Genomic DNA, 20,387 nt, shown 5'->3' with positions numbered 1-20,387 from the left:
AAAAAATAACTCAGGTTTGTCAATTAAGGCAAATCTTATTTTTTCCAAATGCAGGGTCTCTGTCATTTCCGTAGTCCACATTTTAATTGTGGGGGTTATTGTTTTTTCCCAAAATTTAAGTATTAATTTTTTCGCAGTTATTAAACTGTAATCAAGAAAATGTACCTGACTTGTTGTAAAGTTTGTAGTATGTTCTGATAATCCTAATATAATTAATTTTGGATCCATATCCAATTGCTTGTTGATAACTTTAGAAACTATTTAAAAAATCTCCAACCAGAAATTTTGCATTTTTATGCAAGTTACGAAAATATGAGTTAAATTAGCTTCTTGAAATTGACATTTATCACAAATAGGAGAGATACTAGGAAAAATCCTATTTAATTTCGTCTTCGAATAATGTAATCTATGTATTATTTTAAATTGTATTAAGAAATGTCTAGTATTTAATGAACATTGGTGTATATGTTGTAAACTTTCATCCCATATATCTTGCATTATGAGTTGATGATTTCTATAGATACCTTCAAATTCGCCATTATATAGATCAAATACAAAAGGAATGTGCAGAAGTAAAATGGGATAATATTTTGTTAAATGTATTTATTGATGCTTATCATGGAGGCTCAAAACAGAAAACCATCTCAAAATTATACAAGGGTTTACGGCAGAGAAAAAGCAAATCACTGTATGTAAAACAGAAATGGGAAAGGGAAGGTAATCTGGTTCTAAAGGAAGAAACCTGGGAGAGCTTATGTGAGATACAATGGGAAAACTTCAAGTTCAAATGTTTGGCGGGTGTTTTGTTGGAAAACCCTTATTAGGTTTTTTATTACACCAGTTCAAAAAAGGCATTACACAAATTCTTCTTCATGCTGGCGACAATGTGGGTGCCTTGAGGCAAACCATTTTCACATATTTTGGTCTTGTGTATCAGTGATCCCATTTTGGCAGGAGATTCATAAAGTTTTACAAAAAGTTTTTTATATGGATATTCCATTTAAATTTGAGTTTTTATATTTTGGTGCTTTACCAGTACAAAATGCTTCTATTAAAGATAAGTATCTTTTCCAGATCTTAAGTGCTGCCAGCAGAAAAGCTATTACTAGGAAGTGGTTGAAACCTGGAAAACCTAATGTGGATGACTGGATTAACATTGTATATGATATTTTTATAATGGAAAGGATAACTTTTGCTTTAAGATTGCAACAGGGAATATTTTTGAAAAGGTGGGAAAAATGGATGTTGTACATCATGCCCGTACGGCCATCATTCGTTTAAAGCGGATTTTTGTATCCTACTTCCGTGTCCTATCTCATTTTCCTTGATTTCATACCGCTCCAGAAGTAGTGATGAAATATTATAGAGGTATACCCCAAATGTTGGTTTTAGTTGTTTTTGTTTTTGTTTTTGTGTGTAGTTAAGTTTTGGATATGATCAAATGTCCAGTAAGTCATTACCCATCCTTGTAGTGCTTCCAATACCTGTGGTATGCTTTATTTTGGGATATGCAGTATTTGTTAACTAAGGAGGGTTTAAGGTGAATGAGAATGTGTATCATTGCGGAATGTATGGAACTGGAAAATAAAAATAAAAATAGGGAAAAAAAAGAAGAAAAAAAAAGAAACAGTAGTCCATTCAAACCTACAAGTGACACTCCATTGAAGAAATAGAAGGTTGGAGGTAGTTGATGAAGAAGTAGTGCTGACTCTGGGCAGATTACACATGGAAACTGACCTTGTTTTGTGATTTAAAAAAATTGAACACCAAAAGGAAGAACAGACCTTGCAGTCAAAGGGTGCTCCCAATGTAATTTGCACTTAGTCTTATCTGTGTTTTTAATTCCGTTGCCTATGTCACAGAAAAAAAGTTCCAGAGCAGATGGTGCAAAAAGATACTGGAATTTGTATAGGGAAAATAATTGATAAGGCAGGAGAGCAGTAAAATATGGTAAGAGTAAAGAAGTGTTCAATCGGTTATTTTTATTGAACAATGGAACAAATCATTGTGATATCGGTTGTGTGAAGTCAGTCAGTAGGCTCGAGCAACGAAGAACTCAAGTTTGGAGACAAGCATGAAAAAACAAGTCCCAAACCTGAAAGGCATTGAAAAGCTGAATATAAAGTGCTGGAGTAACTCAGTGGGTCAGACAGCATCTGTGGAGGGAATGGACAGGTGATGTTTTTGTTTTTTGCATATTTCAGATACAGCGTGGAAACAGGCCTTTTCGGCCCACCAAGTCCGCGCCGCCCAGTGATCCCCGCACACTAACACTATTAACACTATCCTACACACACTAGGTATCCTTCTTCAGACTAATTGTAGAGGGGAGGGGAGAAAGCTGGAAAAGTGAGGTGGGGGAGGGACAATGCTGGCAAGTGATAGGTATTGAAAGGCAGAGACTGTTTTCTTTCATCCTTCTTTGGAGCTGCAATGTTCAATTAATGTGCAACAAATTCCTCTTTTCTGTTTTCAAGTTGTGAAGATAGGAATCTTATTTTTTGTAAGTGAAAGTAGACTTGCATTGCTTGTAACCTGACTGTATAATTGATATTTACCTGTTGATGGTGCATAAACTTTTTCCATTTTTCCAGTGACCCAAAGAACTACATGTGCTGGTTTACAAAAACAATACACAAAGTGCTGGAGTAACTCAGCAGGTCAGGCAGCATCTCTGAAGAACATATATAGGCAGCGTTTTAGGTTAGGAACCTTCTTCAGACCCAAAACATGATCTATCCAGAAATGTTGCCTGAGTTACTCCAGCACTTGTTTTTTTTAAAATTATACTTAATATTAAGTTAGAAACAAAGTAACCTGATGATGTCATTCTCCACCAGTGGAAGGGAAAGAGGACAAAAGAGCCATCACTCAAAATTAGAACATTTTGTAAGGCAGTCAGTTTTATTTACAAGTGGGTGTGGATGTTGCTGGCAAGTCGAACATTTAATGCATATCCTCAAAATGGCTTGAGTAGATAGACACTGTTATCTTAAATTCAGCCTTGGTGAAATTACAGCCACAAGCATGTGTCTGTGGCAGGTGTCTCAACATTTTGACCTGAGAAGTATGTTATATTTTGTCATGCATTTTTTTAACATCTGGTTAGAGGGAAATGTTAATCAAAAAATGGGATGACCTTGGACAAATTTTGATATGGAGTAAAATAAAAGTGAGCTTACCAAAACAAAAATTATTTCTGCTTATTTTGTAATTTCATTCAATGCAGTTTCAAAACAGGCCATTCATCCCATGTAGGAATTTATGCGGCACTCAAACCTCCTTCTGTCAGTTCTTGTCTAAATACCTCATTATAAACATCTATTCCATTGCCTTTACATGCTTGCCCAGCCTCCCATTAAAGTCCACACTATTAACTTCAAGCACTCGCTATGATAGTGAGCTCCACATTCTCAACCACTCCTTGGGGAAACAAGTTTGTTTTAAGAGGTCATCAAGATAAAATACTTATCTTGATAACCTCTACTAATGCTTTCTCTATAAATGGAAACACTGACATGGTATCAAAAGAGTTCATCATTTTATACACTGCAATTTGTTCCCCCCTTCGATTCTTCTTTTCTGGGGCAGCACAGTGGTACCGGCCTTACATCGCCAGAAACCTGGGTTCAATCTTGACTATGAGTGCTGTCTGTATGGAGTGTGTACATTCTCCGTGACTGCTTTTGTTTAGTCCCATACTCTAAAAGACGCACAGGTTTGTTGGTTAATTGGCTTCGATAAAACTGTAAATTGTCCCTAGTGTGTCGTGTATGAGATGATTGCTGGTCGGCGTGGACTAGGTGGGCCAAAGGGCCTGTTTCCACACATTATCTCTAAAAGTGTTGGCTGAAAGAACCGAAGACATGGTTGGTGAATTGCTGATGTTTGATGAGAGCAGAGTTGCAGGTTGATGAGGACAGAGCTGTAGACATTGCACACGTTGGAGATCATCTCACAAATCTGATTTTAGAGTTTTTTTGAAGATGTAACCGAAAAGGTTGATGAAGGCAGAGCTGTAGATGTATATATGGATTAAATGAAGGCTGCTATGAAGGTTAGATTGCATAGGATCCAGGGAGAGCTAGCTGTCTGGATAGAAAATTGACTTCATGGAAGGAAGCAGAGGGTGATGGTGGAAGGAGGTTTTTCAGACTGGAGGCCTGTGACCAGTAGTGTGCCTCAGGGTTCGACATTGGTCCCATTGCTGTTTATCATTTGTATCAATGATTTGGATGAGAACATACAAGGCATGATTTGCAAGTTTGCAGATGACACTAAAGTGGGTGGTTTGTAGACAGTGAAGATGGTCGTCAAAAGTTGCAGCAGGGTCTTCAGGTCGGAGCTCTTCTTCAGACTGCAGATAGGTCTCGATCCAAAACATCGCTTATCCGTGTTCTCCAAAGATGCAGCCTGACCCACTGAGTTACTCCAAAACTTTGTGTGTCTTTCTGTAAACCAGCATCTGCAGTTCCTTGTGCCTGCAGACCATACCGTACATGAGTACACCAGGTAGAGCAAAATGGAAAATAAACAGAGTGCAGAATATAGTGCCACAGTGTAAATGCAAGTTTAAAAATGTTCAATGGCTGCAGTGAGATAGATTGGAAGATCAGGACTACATCCTGATCTGAATGAGAGGTCCATTCACAAGTCTGATGACTGGGGAAAATGCTGTTATCAATTTGATGGTACATGTGTTCAAACGTTTGTATCTACTGCCTGACTGAAAAGGAGAGAAGAGAGAATAACAAGGGTGTAAGTGGTCCTTGATTCTGCTGGATACTTTCCAAAGGCAGCTTGAAGTGTACATGGAATCGATGGGGGAGAGGCTGGTTTACATGATGGCCTGGGGCTGCATCATGACTCTGCTAAAAGATTGTGTTTCTTTCAGTTTTACTAAAGCACACTGACGTTTGCCTTGACTTGAGGCTGTTTTATATTGAAGTCTTTTATGAGTTCACAATGGAACTTCTGTTATGTTGTGTGTGGTATGTTGGAAAAAGTCATTATCCTCCACAGTGCATTAGTATTATGAGACATACAAATAGTAGATATGAAGATGAAAAACTAGTAAGAGGGTTTGGCTTTTTCATACCACACTGGAAGGATTGGATGAAGGTGTATACATTTGTATGCCCCTGTCGGACTAATGAGTGTCATCGAGCTGGTGTGGATAATAGCACTGCACAGCATGTTTGACATCTCATATTGTACATTTATGATTATTTTGGAAGTTAATTTTTGCCTCTCTTTTGGATAATCTATAAATGTAGCCATCTAGGGCTTTATTAATAAAGTGGTTGAACTACCTGTTTAAGGTCACTGGTTGATTTTCTTTTCTGTTCCCCACTGTTTCCCTGACCACTGGTTTAAAAATATAAGAACTAGGTCCGAATGAACAGATTTAACTTTAATCACGGTGACCTTGTAAGTTATGGTCCATGATAGGCAAGCTTGTCACACTGTTCACTGCATGCTAGAAAGTAAAATAAGCAACAGAAAGAGAAAAAGAACATCATTATGCTGCCTTGGCTAAAAATTGTCGACCAAACCCTTCATATTTCCCAAACTGTACATGTCGAAACTGATTACCAGTAACGAGTAGTCATTCTTGAATGCGAAAGATAATCATTAATAATTATTGATAGGGAAGTCTGCAGCTTATACATCTGGAAATATGTTGCTAAGAGCAGCATGCAGAATTGATCTCTAAGCAGACTGCCAAAATCAGTCAGAGAAGTTTTGATGGCAAGGAAAGCATGCTAAAAGGCAATTAGAGAAAGCCCTGAGGAGTGGAATTTGTGTCTTGTGTGATGGGAGGAGTCGTGCATGTAGCATAATTGATCTCCAAAGGGGAACAAAAAACAGCAGGTTGCTGAAAAGGATTAGGAAAATTATAAAAAATAGTAATCATGGCAGGAAAGCATTTAAAAAACGATTCAGTCAGCAGGAAGCTCCAGAGAATGGAACTGTCCAGTGGGGAAGGAAGGCGTTGACAGGAATAGCTTTCAAAATTGATCTTCAAAAGAGGAAAAATGTGATAAGTTGCCAAAACAGTCAAGAAGTTTTAAGAACATAAATCATGGTGGCGAAAGCATTTCAAAGGGCGATGAGTTGAAATAGCCTAGGAAGTACTTGGTGGAGAAATAGATCCCAAAAGGCACGGAGATGGCAAAAACAATCGACAGAATCAATCTCTCATACGGCACATCACTCAACAAATTTACGTGGAAGTATTTACTTAAACGTTGTCAAGGAGCACTATAGCATGAGAGGAGGAAAGTGTTCTCGACTTTAGTGTGCAATATGAAAGTTGGGAATGTCCTTGCAGCTGCAGTGTTGTCTGTATTATTCTTTCTCTATGAATCTATGAAGTTGAGCAGCAGCATCCAGAGGTACAAATGTTTAACTGTAGGAGTGATAAGGCACCATAAAGATGACGAAAATAAACGTGTACAGCATGTGCAGCAAATTTAACATACCATTATATTCGTATTTGTTTATTTTATTTTATTCCTTCTTTAAAATTCCTTGGAAATTTAGACATTTAAAGTTTTATTGATAAACTGATACAGCAAATTTTTAGGAGTTGCTGAATAATTGTTTTATTTCTCCCCTTCATTTCACCGCTGTTTTCCTGAGTAAAAAATTATTACAGATGATGGCAATATTTAAGTCTGATAAGGGTTCTGACCCAAAACATCACCTGTTCCTTTTCTCCAGAGATGCTGTCTGACCTGCTGAGTTGCTCCAGCAATTTGTGTCCATCTTTGGCAATATTTAAGTTGGATTTCATTTTTTGAAGCATGATAGTCCGGCCTTGACAATTAATAGCACTAGAAGCTAATAGCAACTGTTCAATAATTATATTCTGCTGAAGAGGGCAATTGAGATAATTATAAATCAAAATAATGACTGCATGAACAAAATTCAGACTGTATCGCAAGTCACAATGGATGAGTTTTCAAACAGGAAAACTCCAATAATCTGCTATTCCGTTCTTCAGAATTGTTATCAGGCTCACCAGATTCTGATTATCACACTCCCTTTAAAGAGGCTTTGCTTTCTGGACTCTAATCAAATTTGCTAGGACCCTGTTTTCCTCCTTTAAACATACTTAGTTCCCATTTGTTATGCTGTTTTGAAAATGATTGGGCCCCATTATCCACACTCATTTTAAGCTGATATTTAACTTGGAGGTAATGCTTCAGGGTCTTGTACCTTATTCCCAATGGGAGCAATGTGAAAAGAGCATGGCCAGGGTGATGTGTATCTTTGATAATCTTAGATGCTGCCTTGAGTCAATGCTTCCTGTAGATCCCTTCAATGGATGGGAGGTCAGTACCCGTGATGGAGCAGGCAAAGTCCATCACTTTCTGCAGCCTCCTTCATTCCTGATTGATCGAATTAATGAACCAATCTTTTGCATCAAAGTGCTTGGTCTAGAACAGATCATCAGAGATGCTAAGCCCAGGAACTTGGAGCTAGTGACTTTTTCCACTGCTCTCCAGCCAATGCAAATAGGTGCATGGTCTCTCAGCTTTTAGAAAATTCATTTCCCAGCCAGGGAGGGAAGGGTGGAGATATCAACAGAGATGAGGGGGGATCTCATTGAAACCGGATAATGAAAGGTCTAGATAGAGTGGACGTGGCAAGGATGTTTCCAGTAATGGGGGAGTCTAGAACTAAAGGCAGAATGAAAGGATATACCTTCAGAATGGAGATGAGGAGGAAGTTCTTTAGCCAGAGGGTGTTGAATATGTGGAATTCATTGCCACAGATGGCTGTGGAGGCTGTCATTGGGTGTTTTTAAAGCAGAGATTGATACATTCTTGATTAGTAAAGGTAGAAAGGTTTAGGAGCCTGTGAACTGTAATGTCCAGGTACAGGAACGGCTTCTTCCTAATAACCATCAGGTAATTAAAGACTACAACCTCCAAATAAGCTCCAAACTACATAGACTTGGGAGGCAGTGTCTTTCTCTTTGCGCTATTATTGTGTTTTTTAATCTATATATTTATATGATGCGTGTATATGTATGTTCATTTTTTTTGTGCTTGCTTTAAATCCAAGGAGAAAAACACTTGATTAAAAGGATGCACAGTGGCACAGCTAATAGACGTGCTGCCTTAGTGCCAGAGATCTGGGTTCAATCCTGACCTCGAGTGCTGTCTGCGAGGAGTTTACATGTTCTTCCTGCGACTGCATGGGGTTCCTCTGGGTGCTCCAGTTTCCTCCCACATCCAAAAGATGTGAAGTGTTTGGAGGTTAATTGGCTCTCTGTAAATTGCCATAATGGATGTGAAAGTGGGATAGCAAAAACTAGTGTGAATCGTCGGTGTGGTCTTGGTGGGCTGAAGAGCCTGTTTCCATGCTGTATCTTTAAACTATACAAAATGGAGGATTATTTTTTGGGGGGGACAGGATATAAAATGAAGTTCACTTTGAATATGGCTAAAAATGGACGAATGAAGCCATTCAGTATCAGGACCTCCCAGCCTGAAGGATCCCGATCTGAAGTGTTGCCCATCCATTCCCGCCACAAATCCGCTAGGTCACACGGGCACTTTTTGTTTTACTCTAGACTACAGCATCTGCACTTCCTTGTGTCTCTAGTATCAGCTCCTTTGTTTACAAAGAGCATGAATAACCAGGCAAATTATAGGCCAGCGAGCCGATAATAAGTGGTAAGGAAATTATAAGAGAAGGTTCTTGGGGAAAGGATTTATTCACATCTGGAAAAGCATAGACTTAGTAGTGATGTTCATCCTTATCTCCCTTTTCTATAATCCAAGGATATCAATGGTATCCTTTCTCCAAAGAATTTGGTAAACCAGCATCAGGAGCTCCTTGTTATTCCATTTTGACTTATTAGTGATAGTCAGCTATGATTTGCGCAGGGAAGGCTACAGTGCCCTCCATAATGTTTGGGACAAAAACCCATCATTTATTTATTTGCTTCTGTACTCCACAATTTGAGATTTGTAATAGAAAAAATCACATGTGGTTAAAGTACACTTTGTTAGATTTTAATGAAAGCCATTTTTAAACATTTTGGTTTCACCATGTAGAAATTACAGCTGTTTATACATAGTCCCCCCATTTCAGGGCACCACAATGTTTGGGACACATGGCTTCACAGGCCTTTGTAATTGCTAAGGTGTATTTAATTTCCTCCTTAATGCAGGTATAAGAGAGCTCTCATCTTTCCTCCAGTCTTTCCATCACTTTTGGAAACTTTTATTGCTGTTTATCAACATGAAGACCAAAGTTGTGCTAATGAAAGTCAAAGAAGCAATTATGAGACTGAGAAACAAGAATGAAACTGTTAGAGACATCAGGCAAACCGTAGGCTTACCAAAATCAACTGTTTGGAACATCATTAAGAAGAAAGAGAGCACTGGTGAGCTCACTAATCGCAAATGGCAGGCCAAGGAAGACCTCCACAGCTGATGACAGAAGAATTCTCTCTATAATAAAGAAAGATTCCCAAACACCTGTCCGATAGATCAGAAACACTCTACAGGAGTCAGGTGTGGATTTGTCAATGACCACTGTCCTCAGAAGACTTCATGAACAGAAATACAGAGGCTGCACTGTAAGATGCAAACCACTGGTTAGCCGCAAAAATAGGATAGCCGGTTTACAGTTTGCCAAGAAGGAATGAATTCTGAAGTGCATGGACACATCCTATCTACTCACGTTTAAACAAATGCCTCAAAACTCATTGACTGGCAGTTCATTTTGCAGCGACAATGATCCCAAACATACTGCTAAAGCAACAAATAAGTTTTTCCAAAGCTAAAAAATGGTCAATTCTTGACTGGCCAAGTCAATCACCCGATCTCAGCATGCATTTTTTTATGCTGAAGAGAAAACTGGAGGGGACTAGCCCCCAAAACAAGCATAAGCTGAAGATGGCTGCAATACAGGCCTGGCAGAGCATCACCAGAGAAGACACCCTGCAACTGGTGATGTCCATGAATCGCAGACTTCAAGCAGTCATTGCATGCAAAGGATATGAAACAAAATATTAAAAATTACTACTTTCATTTACATGACATTGCTGTGTCCCAAACATTATGGTGCTCTGAAATGGGGGGGGGGGGACTATGTATAAACACTGCTGAAATTTCTCAATGGTGAAACCAAAATGTATTAAAATGGCCTTTATTAAAATCTGACAATGTGCACTTTAACCACATGTGATTTTTTTTCTATTACAAATCTCAAATTGTGGAGTAGAGAGGCAAATAAATAAATGATGGGTCTTTGTCCCAAACATTATGGAGGGCACTGTATGTCTTACAACTGATTTTATTGGAAACCATTTGCAAGCTCAAACTGCCAGAATACATTTTGGTTTATGTACAACTAAGAATATAGGAATTGTCCTCCCGCTTGGATACTATAATATTAGATGTAAGTTTCTGTATGTTCCAAGTTTTTGTCAAAGCTAAATGATGTGCAGATCGGATGGGAAATAAAGACAAGAATAGTTAAAGATTGGAAGCGGGCCTTATTCAGTTATTATGTAACCAGATATAAAAAAAAGGATTCATTATTACCCATTGATAAATGTCTGCAGAGATTTCTGGACATTTGTTTCAAATCACAGTAGAACAGCTGTGCTTTTCAATCCATATTTTTAGATTAGTAGCAAGCAGCACAAGGGAAATGATTGAAGTGGATATTTATTGCATACTCCGGACAGCTCCAGGGAGATCCTGTTATATGTTGTTTTGATCTCTTTGGACTAAAACGTTCCTGCATACTATATGCATTAGAAACTGCTCTGTCTCGTTATCATTTGTGAGGTTCTTATTTTGCTGCTAAAAGTATTTACTTCATCTCAAAATGATCAATTCTGCTTAAGCTTTATCATTGCTGATTTTTCTTTAGTGTTTAGATATACAACAGTTATATCATAGTTGGTCAAGGATTCAAATGTCAAATTGTGTAATACTGTTTAGTTTAGCATAGAGATACAGGATGGAAACAGACCCTTTGGCCCACCAAGTCAGCACCGACCAATGATCACCCGTGCACTAGTGCTATCCTCTACGCTGGGGACAATTTACAGAAGCCAATTAACCTACAAACCTGTACATCTCTAGAAGGTGGGAGGAACCCGGAGCAAACCAACATGGTCACAGGGAGAACGTGCAAACTCCGTACAGACAGCACCCGTAGTCAGGATCGAACTTGGGTCCCTGGTGCTGTAAGGCCGCAACACTACTGCTCCGCCACTGTGCTGCCCCAATCTTTGAAGTGGGAACAATACCTGGCAAGGTGAATTAGTTGTACTAATAACTTTGACGACGATGAAAAGTTTGAAAATGAAATTGCAATTTTTAAACTTAAGATGGGGTTAGTCACTTTTGGAGAGAACAATTTTTAAAAAGCAACCTAATTTGAAAGCAAGATAGACCCCAATTGCTATCCCTGAGAGGAAATTATCTTTTTATTCACTGAAATTCCTGGTTGGAGTACATTTCTAGAGATGTAATTCATTTTGTATCGGAAAATAAATTGATAAAATTGATAAACAGACCCTTCGACCCACCGCCCGCACTGATCAATGATCACTAGTGCTATCCTGCATACAAGCATACAGAAGGCAATTAACCTGCACGCCTTTGCAATGTGGGTGGAAACCAGAACACCTGGAGAAAACTCACACGGTCACGGGGAGATCATACAAACTCCAAAGAGACAGCACCCCAGGTCAGGATTGAACCTGGATCTCTGGCGCTGTGAGGCAGCAAATCTACCGCAGCGAATCTGAGGAGCAATCTTTTCACACAGAGGTTAATGGGTATCTGGAATGTGACGTGAGAGGAGGAAGGGAGGCAGCAAACGATAACAATATTTTAAAAGACATTTGGACAGGTACGTGGACAGGAAAGAGAGGGCTATGGGCAGGTGGAGCACCTTGGTCAGCATTGGCAAGCTGAGCCAAAGTGCCTGGTTCCGTGCTGTGTAACACCTTGACTCCATGAGCTGAGTATTGCACTCATAACAACCTTACATACAACGCGTAAAACGTGGAAAAAAACTGCAAGAATTTTAGGTTTTGTGGAAAAACAAAGGAGAATTGGTTACATTTCAGAGAAAATGGTAAAATAGGATATCAATCTTTAGTAACTGCCTTTTGGATGTCAGAGTATTTTCATAAAATGTACTTGCCCTATGTTCTGAAGATTGTGCTTTTTTAAAAATTAGTTACAGGATACGCAAGGGGTTGCTCCTGCTCTTTCATTGGCGACGTCAGAATGGGGACAATGTTGATGAGATGTGGAAGCAGGAGATGGCTGCCTTCACCATCCAAATAGCCTGGAGGAAGTTTCTCAGTGGCAGTATCCAGAATGTTATTTCCTGCAAAAGCCGCCAAACATTTAGCCCCGGGAGTTCAAGTATTAGGACAACGAAGCAGCACTCAGTATTAAAGCAAATTTATGGTAACTCGTTTTCAATATCTTCCTAATAAGGTTTGTTTATGCGTGCAATAGAAAGAGGGATTAAAAAGGACAGATTGAATCTTGTTAAAGTATTATCAGTATTCCTATTGGATGACGATTAGAGTCCTGAAAATTAAACAGCTACACGCAGACATATTGATCTTATGCCATGCATAAATTAGTATTTACCTGAGTAGCATTGTTAATTATTGTAATGTAGTGCATGCTATTTATAAAGCTTGTAGGGATCACACAAGGAATTAATTATTTGTTTCTGGTTAATTGTCAGGGAAACCTCGGGAAAAAAAAGGGCACAATTCACAACGATCATTGCCTCTTAAAAACAGTCAAGTATCTGTCCGGAAAGCCTGTAAGTACTGAAAGATATTTTGGATCACCAGCCATTTCAACACTACCTTTGAATAAATAGCAAGTGTGAAAATATATATATGTTCTGAAGTCATGGCAGCCACTAATCCAAAGTGAAAATCTACATCAAACATTGTGTTTGGTATTAGTTAGTTTTAATCAGAAGATATTGCAAATAATTGATCTTGATAAATTAATTGTTTTGTAATGACATCGGTATTAAAGGATTGTATTATGTAATAGAAAAGCAAAATGCTGCGGATGATAAAAAATAACAATAATGCTGGAAATACTCAGCAGGTCAGGCAGCATTGATGGAGAGAACAGATTTCATGTTTTGGGTTGATCATAAGATCTGATGAATGATCATTGACTGGGAAATGTTAACCCCACAGTTGCTGCCTGACCTCCTGAGCATTTGCAACATTTTTTATCTTCATTGCATTAAGTACTGACACAGTTGTACAGCAGAGATACAGATGTTTCCACCCACCATGCCTGTTTTGATCATTGTACTTATCCCATTGTACTTATCCATGCTGATCCCATTTACCTGCATTTGGTGCGTAGCCTTCCATGTTGTGCCGATACCTGGTTCCTTTCTGGATCATGATGCACCAGATCATTAACCAGCAGATGAAATGTAGTCTCTTTGGTCGGAAATCCTCTACTTTTCTTTGAATAGTACAATGAGAATATATATGTCATTAAGCCAAGAGAACAGTTTATTATCTCATTGGAGTGATGCCAACCTCAACTCTCAATATCGCACCAAGGTTGCAGTCAGGTTACGTGTTTCCATCTTGAGGTGAGACCTGAACCCGCAACTGTATGACTCGGAAGTAAGAGTTTACTAATGAACCGAAGTCCCCTCTGCCATATAGAGTAAATAGTATAGCGTATGAAATGTGACAGTTCTCTGTGTATTTATGTGGATAAGGAGATCAGATCACTTTATCCAGGTTAGCTAAAGATGGTAACAGTATGGGCTGTGAGGAGATGCAGGGAGGCTGCAGTGGAAATTGAAAGGCTAAACAAATAGGCAAGGATATGGTGGATAGAACATAATTTGGGGAAATTGTGATATCAATTTTGGTTGGGAAATTAAGATAGGTGGAATATTTTTTTAAATGGTGACTGATTGAAAGGGGCTGCTGTTCAGGGAGACCTAGCTATTGTGGATAAATCGTTAAAAACCAAATGCAAATTCAGCAACATTGGGAAAGGTAAACACTTTGTTAGTTTATTTTGCAGGAGAATTCAAGTGGAAGAATTGAGATGTCTATACGATAGGCATTAGACAGGAATTTGCTCAAGTTGATTGGAGCAGTTTGTTTGAAGGAAAAGGAACATCCGGAAAGTGGGATTTTAAACAGTGTTCTGACCAGAGTCTGGAACCTGCATGCTCCTGTTAAAGTGAAGGGCAAAGCAGGTGAGTGCAGGGAAGCTTGGATGACAAAGGATCTGGTCAAGGATAAGAAGGAAGCTTGGGGCAGATGTAGGCTGCTGGGATCAAGTGTATCCCTAGAGGAGGTTGGGAACTGAGCAAGCCATAAAGGAAATCAGGCAGGCGAAAATGGGACAGGAGATAGCTCTGGCAAATAATATTAAGGATAATCCCAAGAGATTTTGTAAATACATTAAGGGAAAAAAAGAGAGAATGGGGCCCCTGACAATTAATACATGTGTGGATCCACAGTAGTTGGGCAAGGTCCTTAATGAGTATTCTATTTTTCTGTGGAAAATAACATGACTGGTAAACTATGGGCAGTTAATGGATGTTTCTTGAGGGCATTCAGTATTATGGTCGAGGAGGTGCTGAAGGTCCTGACATATATGAAATCTCCCAGACCTGACGAGATACATCCGACTCTGGGAAGCTAGATAGGAAATTGCAGTGGAGATTGAACTAATTAGGCAGAGCACCCCAAGGATTTTGGGAAGGACCATTGTTAAGGAGGAGCCCGTTCTGCCCCTTGCAGGGCTTCTGAGTTAGATCAAGGCTGATCTTTTATTCTGTGCCATTTTCTGCACTAACTGCATTGTCCTTAACGCTTTACATGTTTAAAAATCCATTGCCGTATCTTGTATATACTCAGCAACAGAGTCTCCACAGCCTTCTGCACTAGAGCATACCAACAAATGAAAATTTTCTGTGTGAAGAAATTTCTTCTTGCCTCTATCCTGAATAGCTAACCTTTTAGTTTGAGACTCACCCCTGCTTCCAGCCTGGGTGAAAATCAATTCCACATTTACTCTGTCAAACCCAGAAGAAAATTTGTATATTTCAATGGGAACATTTCTCTGAGCATTGCTTCATTTCTTTTTATGTGACAACCCTGCTTTTCGAAGAATATCTCGTGAATCAAAGCTGTATTACCTCTATTGCAAGCTTTTCCTTCCTTCAGTAGAAAGGTCAAATTGGAGCATAATATTCTGTATGTGGTCTTCGCAGGGCCTAAATAATTGCAGCAAGGCTTTTCAACTCTTGCATCCAAATCATCATCCACCATCTATTTAAATGCACCTCCATGTTAACTTCCAGTGATCAATACAAACAATTTCCAGATCACTCTGCACATGACATTTTGAAGGAAATATATCTCAGTTAGGTGAAAGTGGCAACATTCTATATCATTCTTTATCACTGCAATTTGAAAATTAAAAAGGATCTCATAGAAATATATAAATTCCTTAAGGGATTGGACAGGCTAGTTGCAGGAAATATGTTCCCGATGTTGGGGAACTCCAGAACCAGGGTCACAGTTTAAGAGTAAGGGGTAGGCCATTTAGGACTGAGATGAGGAAAAACGTTTTCACCCAGAGAGTTGTGAATTTGTTTAATTTTTTTGCCACAGAAGGCAGTGGAGGCCAATTCATTGGATGTTTTAAGAGAGAGTTAGATATAGCTCTTAAGGCTAATGGAATCAAGGGATATGGGGAGAAAGCAGGAACTGCAAGGTACTGATTTAGGATGATCAGCCATGATCATATTGAATGGCGGTGCTGGCTCGAAGGGCCGAATGACCTACTCCTGCACCTATTTTCTACGTTTAATTGAGATTCTTAGTCGTTTCCAATGGCCAACAAGCAGACGCTGAGATCAATAATTCAATATTTACTTGCTCAATATTTATACTGGGAAGTTTTGCACTTGTTTCTTGTTACATATTCACCTTTCCACATTGAAACATTTTTATTTCATTCTGATTTAGTTGGGATTTAAATATTTGATTTAAATAGTGAAACATTCAATAATAATCAGTTTGCAGTATTAGAAAATATAAGGGCAAGCTAATCTGATCTGGTCTGCACCAAGCTGTCATTACCTTCAGGTGTTAATAAGGCCACTAATGAAAGACTAAAGAGAAGCTACACATTGTATTTAATAGCAGATGCCATTTATCCAGCAATTAGATTTTCTCAGTTCTGTTTAAATGTTTCAAAACCCCCAGGGTGTCCTGGAGATCGCTTTCCCTTTGCCATTCCATTGTTACTGTTGCTGGGATTGGAACATATTCCCTCGATGCACTGGGGCAACAAATCAGATTAGTTGATTCATAAGTCCAATTTATGATTAATTATTACTTTGCTAAAGGCGAAGAATGTTATCCAACTATTTGTTTTAAATGGGTAGTGTTTTAAGTTTGTGTAACTGAAAGCAGCAAAGTACAACTTGTGTCATATTTGTTTATCATGTGGGAGATGGTATCTTGACATTTTGTTTCGGTAACTTAATTCACTGTGGACATGCTTCCTGCTAAAAACATTTCTGGGTTAATAGACCAGTCAATTTAATTTGTTTCAAAATTCTGCAGTCCCACACTTGAAATAACAGAGATAAAATGCTCCATTTGCCAGCAATCTGAACTAAAATAGGAATTGTTCAGAAGGCAAAGCAGCATCTGTAGAGGGATCCTCTGTTTTTACTGTGAAGAAAAGCATGAAGGCTAGGGAACTTGGGACAGTTAATGGAGATGCCTTGAGGACAGTCTGTGTTATGGTTGGGGAGGTGCTGGAAGTGCTAAGGTGTATAAAGATAGATATATCTTCCGGGCCTGATCAGATATATCCAAGATGCTGCAGGAAGATAGAAAAGAAATTACGGGAGTCCTAGCTGCGATATATGAATCATCAGTAGATACGAGTGAGTTGCTGGATGATTGGAGGGTAGCTAATGTTGTACCTCTTTCTAAAGGTGCAAGGAAAATCCTATGAATTATAGACCAGTGAGCCTAACATCTGTGGTAGATAAGTTACGAGAGAATTCTAGGGAGTAAGATATATATATATATATTATATGCATTTGGAGAGACGGGCTAATTAGAATAGTCAGCATATTTTTGTCTGTGGGAAATTGCATTTTACGAATTTGATTGTTTTTTTTGAAGACATAACCAAGAAAGTTGTCAAAGGCAAGGCCGAACACATTGTCTATATGGCCTTTAATAAGATTCCACATGGTAGGTTGCTCTGGAAGGTTGGATCATGTAGGACCCAGGAAGAGCTAGCTAACAGGATGGAGAATTAGCTTCATGGAAGCAAGCAGAGGGTTGTTTTTGGGACTGGAGACCGATGACCAGTAATACTGGGGCCATTGCCGTTTGTGATTTATATCAACAGTATGGATGAGAATGTAAAAGGCATGATTAGTAAATTGCAGATGACACCGAAGTAGGTGGTATTGTAGACATATCAAAAAATGTAGCAGGATCTTAATCAGCTGAACAAGTGGACTGAGGAATGTCTAATGGAGTTTAATGCAAATAAGTGCAAGGTGGTGCATTTTGGGAAGTCAAATCAAGGCAGGATCTTCACAATGAATGGCAAGGCCCTGGCGAGTGTTGTAAAACAGAGGGATCTAGGAGTACAATTATGTTGGTGAGGGTGCATGTGGAGTACTCTGTTCAGTTTTGGTCACCCTGCTCTAGGAAGGGTGTCGTAAGCTGAAATTAGTGCAGAGATTTACTAGGAGGTTGCCACAAATCAAGGGTCTGAGCTCGGAGAATTTAACTATTTCATGGCTGAGGGATGATCCTACAGAGGTGTATAAAATCATGTGGATAGGGTGTATGCGGAGTCTTTTCCCCAGGGAGGGGAGGCAGGGGGAGGAGGAATCAACAACCAAAAGACAAAGGTTTAAGGTGAGAGGGGCAACATTGTCATTCAGAAGATGGTGGGTATATGGAATGAGCTACCAGAGGAGGTAGAGGCAGGTACTATGACTTTATCTGTCCGTGGACTTAAGCTCCGCTTTTAACACCATTGTGCCAGAGCTACTACACTACAAACTCTCCCAGCTGACTGTGCCTGAACCCCTCTGTCAGTGGATCATCAACTTCCTGACGGACAGTGTAGATCAGTGCATGTTCCTTTAACATAGTGACCTCACCACTACTAACCACTCCCCATTGTCTCTTGTATAATTGTAGCTTCCCCACCTCCAGCTCGCTCTCTAGTTCCGGTGATGACCACGGACAGCTAGGGCATAACATGTGTGTAGTGAAATTAATAAACAATATCCAGTAAAAGACTCTGTGTGCAAAGGACGTCTCTTTACATGGTGTCAGAGCGGTAGACTTGCGTCTCCTGTTTATCGGGTTTTTATTTTTAGCATTTGTTCGTCCCAGTTGTGTCCCATCCTTCCACTTTGCCATGGCTCCCTCGTGTCGTCGTCCGGACACGCTTGTTTTTGATGAGGACATAGTGCACCGCTGGACTGTCTTCCAGCGGGACTACGAGCACTATATAGCGATTGCCCATCCTGATGCAACTGCTGCGATAAAAGCTCACCTGCTCCTCAACCTGGCTGGTCCGGAGGCAATGGAACGCTATGCGTCGTTCGAATTCGTCCCTCCGGAGGACCGCAACGACCCGGTATGTCTCATGGCTAAGTTCACTGCCCTGTGCGATATACCCACCAATAACATTATCGAACGTTTCAATTTTTTCTCACGGCGTCAGACTCCAGGGGAGCACGTTGACGCCTTCATTGCATCTTTAAGACATATGGCTCGGCGGTGCCGCCTTCAAACGATTACACCCGACGAGATGATCAGGGACGTCCTGGTCAACGGTCTCCTAAACTCTAAGCTGCGGGATGAGCTCCTGATGAAGCCTGACCTGTCGCTAACGGACGCCATACATGCCGCACGCATGGCCTCTGCTGTTGGCTCAGTATCTCGGCCGGCGCCCCAGGACATAAATTTCACCGGCCGCCGGCGATTGAATGACCCGCAGACCAGGGTCACCCCCTCCGCGCCCACTATGGTCACCCCTCGCAGATGCCCAAACTGCAACTTCTCGTCACACAGGTATAACGTTTGCCCAGCGCAGGGCAAAACTTGTAATTCCTGCGGGAGGCAGAACCATTTTTCTGCAGCTTGTCGTTCTCGTGGGAGACCTGTCCCTGCTCCTAGAGGGAGTCTAAACAACCTTGCGACCGATGATAGCGCAACCGGTTCCCGGTACCAACATGAGGAACTCCATGGCTCAGATACGACTTCCTCCCATGGAGACTCTATGCTGTTTTCGCTTTTGGGTGCACCTGCATTGATAACGGATCCATCCGTGCATGTTACAGTCAATGGACACTCCTTCCCTGCCAAGGTCGATACTGGGGCTTTTGCAAATGTTATGTCTGTGGGCCTCTTCGAGCAGATAAGCTCGGGGGAGAGGGTTACTCCTGACAACTCCCGCCTCCATGCCTATGGGGGAGGCGTTCTGATTGCCGTGGGAAAGGCAACGGTTATCTGTACTGTTCTGGAGACCTCTCGGCCCCTCACGTTCCTCCTGCTAGCATCTGACAACGTCACCCTGCTGGGCGCCCGTGCATGCCAGGACTTTGGTTTGGTCTCATTCCACCGCGACATCCACCTGGTGCAGGCCCCCATGGACCCCCTGATCGAGTACCCTGACCGATTTGATGACGTCCTGGGGAAGCTGCCCTGTGCCTACAAGATCGTTGTGGACCCGGGGGTCGACCCAGTGGTCAGACCGGCCCACCGTGTGTCTTTTGCCATGAAGGGCCGCGTGGAGTCCACACTACGTGGCATGGTGGACATGGGCATCCTCAAGGAGGTGAGTGCCCCCACCCAGTGGGTCTCCACCATGGTGGTCGCTGCCAAGAAGGACGCGAGCGAGATCAGGATCTGCATCAACCCCAAGGACCTGAACCTGGCTATTAAACGCCCGCACTACCCCATGCGGACGGTGGAGGACGTCGCGGCACAGGTCGGTCCAGCCACAGTTTTCTCGGTCCTGGATGCCAAGAGCTCCTTTTGGCAGATCCCGCTGGATGCACGTTCCTCCTTCCTGACCACCTTCAGCACACCGTTCGGCAGGTTCCGTTTCCTCCGCATGCCTTTTGGGATCAACTCGGCAAGCGAGGTTTTTCAGCGTACGATGGAGCAGCTGTTTGCTGGGTTGCCGTGCGCCATCATTGTGGATGACATCCTGGTGTACGGGAGGGACGTCGCTGAGCATGACCGACACCTCCGCCAAGTCCTGGACAAGGCTCGTGAGATCAATCTCAAGCTTAATCGAAGGAAGTGT

General features: G+C 40.9%; 1 protein-coding gene across 11 annotated transcripts in view; it reads left to right on the top strand.

Annotated features, from left to right (window-relative positions):
* Nucleotides 1–20,387, top strand: part of invs (inversin) — a 169,891-nt gene that overhangs the window by 141,312 nt on the left and 8,192 nt on the right. For 10 of the 11 annotated variants that reach the window (XM_078423464.1, XM_078423427.1, XM_078423488.1 and 7 more), the window contains 2 exons: nt 12,229–12,464; nt 12,754–12,834. The exons of the other annotated variant lie outside the window; for it this stretch is intronic. In XM_078423464.1, the coding sequence (XP_078279590.1) occupies nt 12,229–12,464; nt 12,754–12,834 (317 nt within the window). The remainder of the gene's footprint in view (nt 1–12,228; nt 12,465–12,753; nt 12,835–20,387) is intronic. 11 annotated transcript variants of the gene reach the window in all.

Source organism: Rhinoraja longicauda, chromosome 2 (assembly GCF_053455715.1).
Source record: "Rhinoraja longicauda isolate Sanriku21f chromosome 2, sRhiLon1.1, whole genome shotgun sequence".
NCBI lineage: Eukaryota > Metazoa > Chordata > Chondrichthyes > Rajiformes > Arhynchobatidae > Rhinoraja > Rhinoraja longicauda.
The sequence above is the reverse complement of the archived record's forward strand: the minus strand, read 5'-3'. Positions and strand labels throughout refer to the sequence as shown.